General features: G+C 49.3%; 2 protein-coding genes across 9 annotated transcripts in view; one reads left to right on the top strand and one right to left on the bottom strand.

The window, feature by feature from the left end:
* Positions 1-13,850, bottom strand: part of FAM91A1 (family with sequence similarity 91 member A1) — a 209,405-nt gene that overhangs the window by 143,053 nt on the left and 52,502 nt on the right. The window lies entirely within an intron of this gene.
* KLHL38 (kelch like family member 38) lies at positions 3,976-12,208 on the top strand. 2 transcript variants are annotated; one of them, XM_079144208.1, is made up of 4 exons: positions 4,005-4,303; positions 4,960-6,310; positions 10,251-10,356; positions 11,162-12,208. In XM_079144208.1, exons 1-4 carry the CDS (start codon positions 4,062-4,064, stop codon positions 11,449-11,451), a joined length of 1,989 nt encoding a protein of 662 aa, XP_079000334.1. In that variant the 5' UTR covers positions 4,005-4,061; the 3' UTR covers positions 11,452-12,208. The 2 variants fall into 2 exon arrangements, with proteins under 2 accessions (XP_079000335.1, XP_079000334.1); XM_079144209.1 differs by lacking the exons at positions 10,251-10,356; positions 11,162-12,208 and adding an exon at positions 8,308-10,004 and having other exon boundaries at positions 3,976-4,303.

Here is a 13,850-nt window from a genome sequence, read left to right as displayed (position 1 = left end):
ATTTGTTCCAAGACACACAACCAAGTTCATGACAGATCTCAGACTAGAATCCAGGACTCCCAAAGACTGAGTGGAGAGTGAGGCAGAGCAAACTGCTAGGACGCTCAGGAGGCCAAAGTAGACCAAAACCCAGACACCAAGACCTGAAGAACTCCACCAAGGTTATCTCTGGGTCACTGATAGAGTATTAACCATGCCAGGCACCTTACCGGACACAGCACATAATTTCTACAAGGACTGTTATACCCATTTAGCAGATGAAGAAATTAAGACTGGAGGAATATAAGTAACTTGCCAGAGACCACTCAGATGCTGGGGGACGTGCCCAGCTCTCCCCAGCCCTTCTTCCCCCACAGTCTGGGTCATGACTAGTTATGACGCTGATTTTCCTCAAAAGCAGGAGCAAGGTCCTGAGTATCCCTCACTTATCTTAGGTCACCACATGCTCCAACAGTAAGATACCCTCTAGATGAAACTTAAGATGAAAAGTCATGAAACACTGAGAGAAATGAGTAGGTGGGCTGGAATTACTGTGGAGAGGAGAGATGCTTTGGATTGGTCTGGGGGTCATATTGTGCTTTTGCTGTGCTGAACACCAAAGTGCCCTGTTATGGTTTGGCTATGAGGTGTCACCCAAAACTGTTAATGCAGGGATAGTCAGAGGTGAAATGAGTGAATTGTTAGAGCTATAACCTAATCAGTCCATCCCAGTGTGAATGGCTGGGTGGTACCTGTAGGCAGGGGAGTCATGGCTAGAGGAGGTAGGTCCCTGGGGGCATGCCCTGGAAGGGATTTTCTTCCCACAACCCCTTCCTCTCCCTCTTTCTCCTTCCTGACCCCACCATGAACTGAACAGCTTTCCTCCACTGGGCCCTTCCCCCATTGTATCCTACCTCAACTTGGGCCGTCTATGGACTGAGACCTCTGAAACAGTAAAACCCACATAAATTTTCCTCCTCTAAGTTGTTCTTGTCAGGTGTTTTGGTCACAGTAACAATAAAGCTGACTAAAACACTCCCTTTGTATCTTTTCCTGACACTTTACCTACAGCCAAAACTCTCCTAGCAGACCAGGCCAACAAGATGGGGCCTGCTTTTACTAAGTGTTACAACCAAAAGATTTATTAAAGTCGGTCAGACGTTGACATTGCTGGCCGAGGCTCATCTGAGCACTGGACAGGGCTGGATTCCAGAGGGACCAACGCGTGGGGAGATCAAGGGAAAATCCAAGATGTCTGCCAGTGGGCGGGGCTCATTGATGCACTCCCAGCATCCTACCTCTACCCGCAGAACAAGGCCTGGGCTTGCTGGCCAGCTGGGGAAAGAAAGAAACTAGGCACTACAGGGCAGTGGGGAAGTTCTATTTCCCTGGTGCTGACTCCCAGGGACCTCAGTGCAGTTCCCAAGCCAAACTTAACTTTTGCTCTATAACAGAGAGCAATTGTTCGCTTTCCACTTCATCCTATCATTGGGTTTGAGTAAAATAAGGGACACAGGGCAGTTTCAGGGTACCTCTGTGTAATGAGACTAGGAAATAATAGGAATTTCTATAGTTGTGTGTTATCCAGTAATAATAAGCTGCATTTGGTATTTGCCTGAACTTGTAAAACTAAAATAAAGGCACCTGGAGACAAACTTGCTGTGTGGCAGGATGACACTCCTGAACAATGCCGATATGAACCTTTATCTATGATTTGAGTGGTGGCTCCTAGTCTAGTCATGTTATGATCTTTATCAATGAAGACCAGAGCAGATTGGGCTGAAAATCACTACTTAAACCCCTGGACTTTTGGAGCAAACTGTCAGCAGCACCAAAGACTGGAGACCAAAGGACTCCACGTTGCTGTCTCTTGACTGTCCCGGCTGCTGTCCACTCCATCACTGATTGCTGACTGACTGTTGTCACTGAGGCCAGACAACTGACCACCTTTCCCACGGTGATGACTGCCACCCAGCCTCCGGCTTATTGGACACCCAAGGACAGCCAAAGACATCCGAGGAGCTGAGAGAGGCTACAGCTGAGAAGAATCCCCTCAGTCTTGCTGACTGACTTCTTGGCTAAGAGACATTGCATTGAGTAAGTCCACGGGGATTGGACTCGAAGTGAACAAGGGAGTGAATCTTCAATGTATTTGTGACTTGCTATTATTAGGAATGTTAAGTTGAGTGTGCATTGCATGAATAAAATCCACTTGTTGGAACCAAACTTGATTCCTCTCTTACTGCTCGCGACAGTCTGCAATGCCGTCTACACACCAAGCTGTTCGCAGCAGCCCTGCTACACTGCACAGCGACCTAGGTATGGAGGGCACCTGACAACGCTCCCTCCCTTGCCCCAGTCTCTGTTCTGCTACACTCCATCAGAGAACTGGATCTAATCCACCCGCTGAAGCCAGGCACATGCTGCACACCAGGGACGAGAGACACTGAAGGCAAGGTCCCTGCTGCCCCGGGACTTCCTCTCTGAAGAGAGAGACAGACGGGTAAATAGAGCTGCAGCGTGGTATGAGGCCTGCCATGTTAGAAGTCTGTAGCGGAAACGGGAAAGGCGCAGAGGAGAGAGCAACCATGCGAGAGGCTCCAGGACGATGTTCGCAGAAGCTGACATTCAAACGAAGTCTTGAAGGATGAATAGGACAAAGGGAATCACATATGGAAAGGCAGAGTGCAAGGTAGAGGGGCCCTCCAGTCACACAGGTAGCTACTTACCTGTAACTAGCATGATCAGAAGCCCAGGAAGAGTCAGCAGCTCTGACATCTGCCCTACTCCTCTCTCCCTCTCCTTGCCTGCATCTCTCTAGGTCTCTGACCTCCTTTGCTCAGGCCCTCTGCTCCTAATTCTGACCTCCAGGATCCTGATCCCAACCACATGTTTAGGATATACCTCTGTGATGTTGGCCTTCTGGACTCTTTTGGGCATGATCAACTCTATGACCTGCAACTGTGAGTGAGACGTCCCTCCTTCCACACTGCCCTGGGGTACCCTAAAGTCCAGCCTAGCCCAGCCTCCCCAGCACAAACCAGATACATCTGCAAGTTATTTGATAGAGCTAGAATAAAAATAGATAAATAGGAGGAGACACAGTCCTGGAAGCAGGAAGGAGACCTGGAATGATGTGGGGGGCTGGCAAATTCTGAGCTGCCTTCTCAGGGGTTACTCTGGTGGTGACAGGGTAGAAGTATGAGAGGGAGAAGAAACTATGAGCAAGCATTGAAGTAGCCTGAGCAAAAACTGAGAAGAGAAAGCGACCCCCTGCCACTCGTGGCTTGAACAATTGTGAACCACCCTGGAGGCAGGGAGAGCAAGGGCCTTCGTCCCCTTTCACGCTTCCCTGTGGTTCTGAAGTCCTCCACCACGGTCCTGATTCACAGGATTGGAGGCTGCTCCTACCCCATTCCTTCCCCCTCTTCCCCTTCTTTCTCTCTTCCTAGAGCAACAGGCCTTGCCTCCTGCCACAAGTTCAAGCCTGCCTAATGGAAGAAAATGGAAAAGGAAGTCAGGAGAGGAAGCCTGATGGGGAGGATGTGGCCACCTCAAACAGCAGCTCCCCAAGAAAGGGGGCCCAACAAACTCCAGGGTACTCAACAAATATTTAAAACAAAAAAGCGAAACACACAAAAAACTACTCTGTCATTCTGTCATGAATTCTGTCACCTTAGACCCTGGAGGAGGAGCTCACAGCCCTCTCCATGATCCTGCCAAGTGGACGGTGGGAAATTGAGACCCAGCCAATAGCACCCAGGGGTCCAAGCTCCGGCTTCCCTGTGACCAATCATCACCTTTACCATGTCCCAGAACTACTTCAGTGAGTCTGGGCAGGTCACAGCAACCTGTTTACAGACATCTAGAATTCCCAGGCAGTCTTAGGACAAGGGACTCGGGGACCGTTCCAAATGGGCAGCAAAGATTTACTAAGAGAAACCATTCCTCCGGGTCTATTTATGCCGATATAAACACTTGCCAAGGAAACAAGGCATGTGGGCATGCGCCGACCCTGCAGGCCCTCGGGTGGCTGCAGAAGGCAACTGGAAAGTCACATGTCATAACAGTGGAAAGTACATATGCAGCTATTCTTAGCCCTGGAATGTATACACGGTCTCCCTGCCCAGCGGCCCTTGCACAAAGCTCTAGAAAACTGTGGAAGTGCCTTCAGCATAAACAATCCAGAACTCTCCCAGGACAAATCGTTTGCCAACCAAAGGAAAGGCCTGGGGTTTATGGTTTCACTCGGAGCAAGAGGTGGAAACTTTCTGGGGGGACAAGACAGAACAGGCATCGGTGGGTGTCACGGCAGCAAAACAAGGTAAATATCCCTAATGCTTACTTCTCCACAGGTAGACTGATGGGGTCACCCAGTTGACCATGGTGTTGCTTTTTCTCTGCTTTCTACTGATTCCATCCTTAAAGCAAAGCCCCAAGACTCTGTGCAGTCATGTTTTCTAACTACAGATAGATAGAGAACTAAAGATACAACTCTCACAAGGGTCCATTTTCATCCCTCATCTCTGTCTAGTTTCCAGAATACCACACTCCCAGAATGTCATGCCTGGAAAAAGACTAACATCCAGACAGAGATGTTTGATGAGTTTACTAAATATCAGATACACTGAGAATCTGGGGAAAGGATCATCCTTCTGCTGGCCAAATGCACGGACCGTTAACTGTGCTTCGGGCTAACGTTTCAGCCCCAGCAATCAAGTAATGTCCAACAACTTTTATTTTTCCCCTTCAGATTAGATAACAATAGTATTTGCCTATCACTTTTGAGAATCATCATAACCAAAAAGAGACAGGTCAGCTTTGGGATCAGGGTGGGGGTGGCCTCCCTTTCCTGCCTTTACTGGGTGGCATTCTTGGCCATACCCACAAACCTCTTGGTGAGGGACAAAGGTGCACACCAGCTAGAGCCTGCAGTACCTGCTGCTGAGGCAGGCTTGACCGTTGCTGCCCTCTCTGTAGGATGGACGAGGAGTCGCCAGATGGGCTGCTTTTCAGAGACCACAACTTCTCCTCTGACTTACTGAGGCAGCTCAACAGCTTACGACAACACAGGATCCTGACAGATGTGAGCATCTGTGCCGGTGCCTGGGAGGTCCCCTGCCACCGCAATGTGCTGGCCTCCAGCAGCCCCTACTTTAGGGCCATGTTCTGCAGCAACTTCCGGGAGAGCAGTGAGGCCAAAGTCCAGCTGAAGGGCATCGACTCCCCGGTGCTGGACTGGATCGTAGCATACGTGTACACCGGGGAGGTGCGCATTGCGGCCGACAACGTCCTGGCCTTGATGGAGGCGGCCTCTATGCTGCAGTACCCCAGACTGTTCGAGGCCTGTTCCTCCTACCTGCAGAGCCAGCTGGCACCCAGCAACTGCCTGGGCATGATCAGACTCTCAGAAATCTTAAGTTGCCAGACCCTCAAGAAGAAAGCCAGGGAGGTGGCCCTGGCATATTTCCCTGAGGTGGCTGCCTCTGCTGATCTGAAGGAGCTCTGCGCCTTGGAGTTGAGAGACTACCTCGGAGATGACGGGCTCTGCGGGGAGGAGGAAAAGGTGTTCGAGGCCCTCATGGCTTGGATCAAGCATGACCTCCAGGCCCGGAAGCGATACATGCAGGAACTGTTCCAGCAGGTGAGGCTTCAGTACGTCCACCCAGCCTTCTTCCACCACTTCATCGCCAACGACGCCCTCCTTCAGTCTTCGCCCGCCTGCCAGACCATCCTGGAGATGGCCAGGAGGCAGATGTTTTCTCTGTGTGGCTCCAGTGCCCCAGACTGCAAACCCCTGTGGCACGTCCCTCCAAGGAGCTCCTACCAAGATTTCCTCATCCTCCTGGGTGGAAGGAAGGACAACCAGCAGACCACCAGGGAGGTCCTGCTCTATAGCACACAGACGGGCCAATGGCAGAGCCTTGCCAAACTCCCCACCCGACTGTACAAGGCCTCGGCTGTCGCCTTGCACCGCAGCATTTATGTGCTCGGGGGCATGACTGTCAGCGGGGGGAAGAGTCTGGTCAGCCACAATGTCTACGTCTTCTCCCTGAAACTCAACCAGTGGAGGCTCGGGGAACCTATGCTGGTGGCCCGCTACTCCCACAGAAGCATCGCCCACAAGAACTTCATTTTCTCCATCGGGGGCCTTGGAGAAGGGCAGGAGCTCCTGGGCTCCATGGAGAGGTATGACAGCATCTGCAATGTCTGGGAGAGTATGGCGACCATGCCCGTGGGGGTTCTCCACCCTGCCGTCGCCGCAAAGGACCAAAGGCTCTACCTCTTTGGTGGAGAGGACATCATGCAGAACCCTGTGCGCCTTATCCAGGTAAATAGCTGGCCCTTCCCATCATGTAAATGCATGAGTGTGTTTGTGTGCACATACATGCATGCACACACCGGCATACATATGTGCATGCATGCACATGTGAACATACATGCATATGCGCACATATGCACCTACATGCCAGAAGATGCATGTGCATACGCATACATGCAAACATGTATGTAAATCCTGACACAAGCATACACGCATGTATACAAGCACACATGAATACATGCATGCATGTATAGACACTTGTCTTTTGTAGGGAAAGAAGGGGGAGAGAGAACAGGACAGAGAGGTAGAAAGGGAAGAAGAAGGATAATTTTCAGCAAGAATTTTTTTCAATTTTTCAATTTTTTTCATGTAAGACTAACAACAAATACAATCTTTATCCACAAAGAGTGTGTCTTCATTTGAGAAAAAAAGTGTATCTAGAAATTCAAGCTAGAACATACTGAGTATGTCAGATAATGGAGCCCTATAGGACTCTAGCAGATGCTTCTACACCATAGCAGTAAGGTCTTAAAAGAAGATTCCCAAGCTTTGGTCCACACCTCTGTTACCAAATCTCCTGGAACCTAGCCCCAGACCCACTGAATCAAAATTTCATATTGTGGGATTCTGACATGTGTGATTTACAAGCCTCCAGGAGGTTCTCAGGTGCAGTTAGTATGGGGAACCCCTGCCTTAAATGATAGAAGATATTGATTTCACTAACAAGCTCTCTGAGAAGCATAATTATCAAAGGCCACATTTCAGAATATTAAGGGTTTTCCAACTTCATGCAAGTTTCTAGTAATCTCTGTATTCATCTACTGATATGAAAAATTTAAACAGCAAGTTTATCTTTCAAACAACCTAAAGACCCCATGAGATGCAGTTCGTTCATTTCTAAGTGTTATATTGAGCCCTAGCCACGGGAAGCCCTGGCTGGGGATGTCAGCCCTACACCTAATCCTTGAGGAGCTTGCAAGCAATTGCAATTCAGAAGCTGGATACAGGGACTCTCAGGGCATAGGGGGCATCCTTAAACCATGCAGACGGAATCGGAGAAGCTTGGGGGAGCTTTGGAGGGAATCCTGCAAGGTCCACATGAGGGACTTGAGCAGAGGCAGAAGAGAGAGGGCAGACGATGGAGAACAAGGAGGGAGGAGGCAGGGTTGGTGCTAAGAGAGCACGTAACAAGCTCAGGCCGGGTGGGGCCCTCTGCCAGCTGAAGCAGAAGTCAGAGCAACACTGAGTAGCACTGAGGGACGGGAGGGACCCCAGGAACTGGAACACTTTTCAAAGACCCTGAAGCACAAAGGGTGCACAGCCCGTTGCCCCCGGGATCAGAAAGCCTGACAATGGTGACCATGTCCTTGCTAAGCAGAGCAAGGAGGAAGAAGGGACAGTGCCAAGGAATAAGTACAAGTCCCCACGTCATCCCATCAGCCCTTCCAGCCACCCAGCAACCCCTCCACCCAGACTGCTGCCCCTGAGACCCTCCTCTCAAAATTCTGGAACATTCTTGAGGGATGGGCATTTGTGGAGACGAGGCTGGCCTGGCAGGGTTTTTTAGGTCTCGTCAAGAAACTGGGATGGCAGCCTGAGTGCAAGGCAGGGACATCATTAAAGGGATCCATGCAGGGTGAATGAGGTCATCAGATTTTCATCCACAGAAGTTCCCTCTGGATGCCGGGTAGGGAAGGGCTGGGAGCAGCAGGAGAGTCCAGTCAGGAGATTCTTCAAGAAGCCCCGGCAAGGGAGGATGACGGCCTGGACTCAGTGGGTGCTGGTGGAGGTTTTTTCCCTTGCCTTCACTCTAGCCCATGTTCTCCTTCACTATCGAGACAGATTCTTTGTCTTTCCAGAATGAAAACTGTACCCGGTTCCATGCATTTACTTGAGCTGGAAGAGACATGTTAGGCTCTGCTCCAAACTCTGACCACACAAAATAGATCTGACAAAATGCTTCTATGTAAAGCTAACACTCCTCACTCCTCTATTTTTCAAAATAGAATCAACAAATATGCTGATGATATCACATTGCAAAATTGTCGTCAACTTCCTAAGAATAAAATGCAAAGCTCCAAAAAGCTTTCAGCTAGCCTATCGAGAAATGCATAGTACGATCAAACAAGATCCTGGTAAAGCCAAAAAATTCTAAGCTCATGAGTGGCTCCTTTCCTTTATAGCCATGGATGAGGGAAATGGGTAGAAGTATTCATTTGGATGCTTTTCTTATCTATTGAGCACTAACTTTGAAATGAAAATTTTCCTCACTTGAATATAATTTAAAATGGGTGCTGGAAGGTCCTGGGTAGAGCAGGTTGGATTTTCAGGCTTAGCCTTGGAGTTTTCTTCCATAGCTTGGTTCCTCTGCGTCCATCACGTTTTCAAGAGCTACCCTATGGTGGCCGCAGATGAGAACTGCACTCCAAACTGTGGTGTGTGTCCCTTTCTACCTGCCTTTCTTCCTGCCTCCGTTCTTTGATGGCATTAGGCAAATCCTTTACCATGACAGTCTCACTTGCTTCCCGAAGACCTTCCTTTGTTTTCCCTGCCAAGGTATCTCTGGGGCATTAAGAGGATTGTGAGCAAATGAGGAATTTATTGTTAAAACCATACCCAAGGCTGAGAGAGAAGAGAAGGCCAGGAGGCAAGGACTCACCTGAGCAAATGCAACCGACGCTTGCGCTTCTTCTGGGGATCCCACTTTCCACGAATCTGTCACCTGTGTATTTTCAGACGAAGCCTTGAGGTTTCACAGCCCTGTGGGTGCCCCTGTCTCTAGCACCCAGACCCCTGCAGCCTTCACCACCCTGAAGAGCTCGATGAAGACCTCGAGGGGTCCCAGTCTCAAAATCCTCCACAAGAAAGGCCACACTTCCATGACCCCACACAGAGCCAGGAGTGTGGTAGTTAAGAGTGTGCACTCTGGACCCACCAAAGTGACTCTTCCACTCACTCAGGCTGTTTGACCTTGGGCAGATCACTTAACCTCTCTGAGCTTCAACTGTCTAATCTGAAAAATGGCAGAAATAATAGCATCTACCTATAAGGATGGTTGTGAAATTCAAATTTTTCTCAAAAAAATCTAGCAACTAGATTTCATATGGAAAGAATTTCCCGCAAAGAATATCATACCTTTTTTCTCTGTAAATAAATGTTTTGGTTCCATCTTTTCTTTGTGGAGTCCATCCTTGATCTCTTGTGCTAAACTTTTCCTGTAATGAACTAAACCCACCTTTGGCAGTTGAATTTTAAACTGAGGTCATTACCAGAACATGTTCTAGGGACCGTTTCAGAGCCTGGCAAAGGAGCCTGCCCTCTCCTCCTTGGTCTTGCTTCTCTTTCTCATGCTTCCTTTTTGTTTTCCTGAGACTCTTAATTCCTTTCAGGCATACACTGTTCAGAAGCCTTCCTCATTTAGCCCCAAATTTGTTCTTGGCTCTATGACCCTCTTGGATACACCAGAACATTTAGAAATTTAAACATGAGCTAGAAATAAAAATGATTGGATAAGTCACTGATTTTCTAAATACCCAAGTTGCTTTATTTCTCAATAAAAGAAAAAAAAGTTCCAAGCAAGTTCAGCAAAACATATATCACCGTGCAGAACTCTCAGTTCATTCTATAGAACTACAGCCACTGATCTCATGCACTCACAGAAAGACCAACTTCTAATCATATATATATATATATTTTTTGGGGGGGGTGCTAGGGATTGAACCCAGGGCCTGTGCTTGCACTCTAACAACTGAGCTATCTCCCCAGCCCTCTAATCATATTCTTCTGTCATCTATAAATCATCAATAAATTTTTATTGATAGTCATCCAGCTACACTTTAAAACCTGTAAAAATTAGAAAGAAAAAACTCGTGCCCAGTTCACCTTGTTAATTACAAGTTTAAAAGAAAATTTTTTCAAATATAGTGCTGTGATTCTGCTCCTCTCTCAGGTTTATCACATTTCCAGAAACACGTGGTTCAAAATGGAGACGAGGATGATCAAGAACGTGTGCGCCCCTGCGGTGCTGCTCGGGCAGCGGATCGTCATTGTGGGAGGTGAGTCTGAACGGAGGCTTGCTGTGCTGGACGTGAACTTGGCACTGCTCGTGGAAAAACGGGTCACTAATAGATGTTGTTCTGCAAGACAGTCTTTTATAAAGCACATCCATCCATGCAGGAGAGCATGGACAGTCTGGCAAAGCTCTTTCCTCTTGCAGAAGTTTCTCCCTGTCTTCATTTGTAAACAAGGGACCAAATAATACTAATTTCACAGAGCTGTTGCTGTGCTCAAACGTGCCAGGATATGTGCAGCACTTGACACTGACCCAGTCGATAAGCAGTGATTGCTACTGTGAACGGTATTGGCCACAATGCATCGCTGCTCTGAGACTGCGTAACGTGTCCTGGTGAAGAGGGCAGGTTTGGGGGGTCAGAGAGGTCCTGGCTCACCCACTAACTAGCTTTCCACACTTTGGCAACCTTTATGTTTTTCTGTGCCTCAGTTTCCCCATCCGTAAAGTGGGGATCCTTAAAGTGCCCACGTAGAGGGCTGTGGTGGGGACTTAGGTCTGAGTTCCCACAGAAAAGCTTCTTTGGGTTGTTAAGCTCCTGGATGGGCACACGAGACGGAAATGCCAGTGAGGCTGGCATTCTATGAGTAGCTTATGTGGGTTGCAGGGGTCAGGGTGAGAGAGACCTGGGGTGCCAGCCACAGACTGGGCCGCGGTCAGGTACCTCAACATCCCATGCTTTAGTTCAGGGTCCCAGCCTCACTGTCAGCAGCGAGCTGACACATTGCAGAGCTGCGACCCCCAGGCCAGAGAGCCATGCAGAGCTTGCTCATGTGTCTTTTGGTTTTCAGGTTACACAAGGAGAATTCTTGCTTACGACCCTCAGACCAACAAATTTGCCAAGTGTGCAGACATGAAAGACCGGAAGATGCACCATGGGGCCACAGTGATGGGGAACAAGCTCTATGTGACAGGTGGGCGGCGGCTGACCACAGACTGCAGCATTGAGGACTCGGCCTCCTTTGACTGCTATGACCCTGAGACAGACACCTGGACATCCCAGGGACAGCTGCCTCACAAACTCTTCGACCACGCCTGCCTCACGCTCCAGTGCATACCCCACATGTCCGTCCACTCTTAAAGCCCACAAGGAACCTCTGTCAAAACGCTTTCTGTTGCAAAGGACAGAAACCCAGCTCCAAAGAGCCTAATGAGGATGCAGGGGGTGCTCTCAGGACTGAAGGTGCCAGGCCCCAGGCCCTGGCACCAGGCCTATGGCCAGAACTCTCTCCTCCCCCAGCCTCTCCCTCTCTGCCTTGTCTCTACTAGGCCTCATGCCTCAAGCTTCTTTATCCATACAGTAGGAGGACTGTGCAATGATAGACTCTGACTCACATTCTCTAGCTTTGCATCTTCAGGAGACAACTTTACTGTCCCACGATCCACATATTCATCTTTAAAAACAGTGCTGGTGGCCCCTTTGTGAATTCCATGCCTGCCTCTTGAGGCAATCACTATTGCCGGGATGGTGCTATGGTAACTGCCTAGTCCTGAATCAGGTCCCTATGAACAGAGTGGGGTTAACTCCTATGATTGACAGCCCATCCAAACCACATGTAACAGGATGGAAGCAGTTCTCCAAAGGAAGAAATTCTGGATGGACAGAAAGTACCTCTGGCCCAGGACACCATTGCAATCTGGAACGAAAGGGCTGAGAGGCCCAAGAGACCCCTAGAAGCACTTGGTTCAGGTGGCAGCGTGAGAAATTGGCCATGACTATGTTTCTCTGAATTCTATGGATGTCGTGCATTAAATTTCCAGAGAAGTATGTGTAATTCAGTATCTCATGTTGGCAAAATTATCTTGCACTGCAGGATATAAAAACAGAACAAAGCTGGTTTCTGGTGCCAAATGGTGTTTTTCTCCAATCTCTGGGGAGCTGTAAACCTACAGAATTAATCTGGGTTTTCATTTTAGTCAATGTTATGAGCTTTGCTCTTCTGGGGAAAGCCGACGAATTCCTTCAGTGATTACAGGAAACATTGCCCTCCAGAAGCCAGGGCTGAATCCCCTGCATCCCTTTATCTTGAAGCACCTCCTACACTGGCTCAGTCTCAAGTGGAAGAACAAGCTGAAGCCGAGAGCAGCCGCTCTCCATGCCACCAACTTGTCACAGTCACCTGGGGAGATGTTTGGAACCAGGACAGAGCCCCCTTCAAGACAGATGATTGGGGTTCTACTAGGTGGGGCCCAGAACTCTGGATTTTTTTTTTTTTAAGTTTCCTAGATGAGAAGGTAAAGAAGCACAGCCCTGCTCAGTCGTGGGCACTGAAGACCTTCAAGTCTGGTTCCATTCCCATCCTGTCCTGGCCAGCCCTATCCAAACCCAGCATTGTACACAAAGCACCCCCCATGGAAGCATCTGGAACGAGTCTTGCTGCCTGAGCCTGGCACCAGAGTGCACTCATGCCGGAGCCTCCCTTCCACCCAGCTCTCTCAGTCCACGTTCTGGACTTTCTGTGCACCTCAGGGTCTCTTGCTGAGGGTGAAGCTCTGCACACTTCCTGGGCCGCTTGGCTGTGGTCCAGAGACTTGCTGGGCTCCCCGTTCTTGCTGCCCCCAAGCTGCTGAACGGCATCTTTCCCCAGCTGGTTCACCTCAATCCCCGCTTCCCTGACTCTGCTTGGAAAGGTAACCAGTGGCCAAAATCAGCATTTCCTGTCCTGTTGATCAGGTGGCAGCATATGACATTGGTGCCCTCCCTCCATCTTGTACAACCTCTTCCCCACCTCGGGGGACACCACTCACTCTTCTCCTCCCCACAGTTAATTCTCGTCTCCTTATCTTCCCAACTACTAAATGGGGACGCACCCCGGCTCTGTCCCTAGACCTTCCGTGTATCTACTCTCCCTGGATGGGTGACCCACGGACTGGCAAACCACCCCTACGCTGCTCGCTAGCCAACGTTCTCACAAGCCTACCCCTCCCATAGGCTTCCCCACCCTGGGGAGAGTGACACCTTTCCCACACACACTGCACTCTGCTCCAAGTATCCAGAGTCCAGCCCAAGTGCCACCTTTTCTCTTCTGCTTCCACCTTCGATCCCAGAATCCTTCTCCACGTAGCCCACCTGTTTGACTCCCTATGCCCCCAGCCTTGGTACTGGGGATTGAACCAGAGGCAGTTTTTCACCATACTCCCTCCCTAGCCCCTTTTTTATTTATTTTTTTTTTTATTTTTGAGACAGGGTCTCACTAAGTTGCTGAGGCTAGCCTCAAACTTGCCATCCTCCTGACTCGGCCTCGAGAATCGCTGGGATCACAGGCATGCTCCACCACAACTGGGCTGTCTGATCATTTAAAAACATAAGTGAGTGTAAGTTGACAGCATGGCAGAGAAAAAAAAAAAACATGAATATAAGTTGCAATAGGTCTTTCCCCCCTTAAGTCTCCTAAGCCTTCCCAGCTCACTCAGCTGACCCTCAGACACCAGCAAGGTCCCTCCACCTGGCCACCAACTCTCTGTCCTTCACTTCTCATC

Source organism: Sciurus vulgaris, assembly GCF_902686455.1.
Source record: "Sciurus vulgaris genome assembly, chromosome: 1".
In the NCBI taxonomy this organism is placed as follows: domain Eukaryota; kingdom Metazoa; phylum Chordata; class Mammalia; order Rodentia; family Sciuridae; genus Sciurus; species Sciurus vulgaris.
Note: the sequence above shows the minus strand (reverse complement) of the source record. Positions and strands in the feature narration are given on the sequence as shown.

Coding starts and splice junctions, on each gene's coding strand:
- KLHL38 (XM_079144208.1), top strand. CDS start 4,062: ATGCAGCTATTCTTAGCCCTGGAATGTATACACGGTCTCCCTGCCCAG. Junction 6,311..10,250: donor ACCCTGTGCGCCTTATCCAG/GTAAATAGCTGG, acceptor CTCCTCTCTCAG/GTTTATCACATTTCCAGAAA. Junction 10,357..11,161: donor GCGGATCGTCATTGTGGGAG/GTGAGTCTGAAC, acceptor TTTGGTTTTCAG/GTTACACAAGGAGAATTCTT.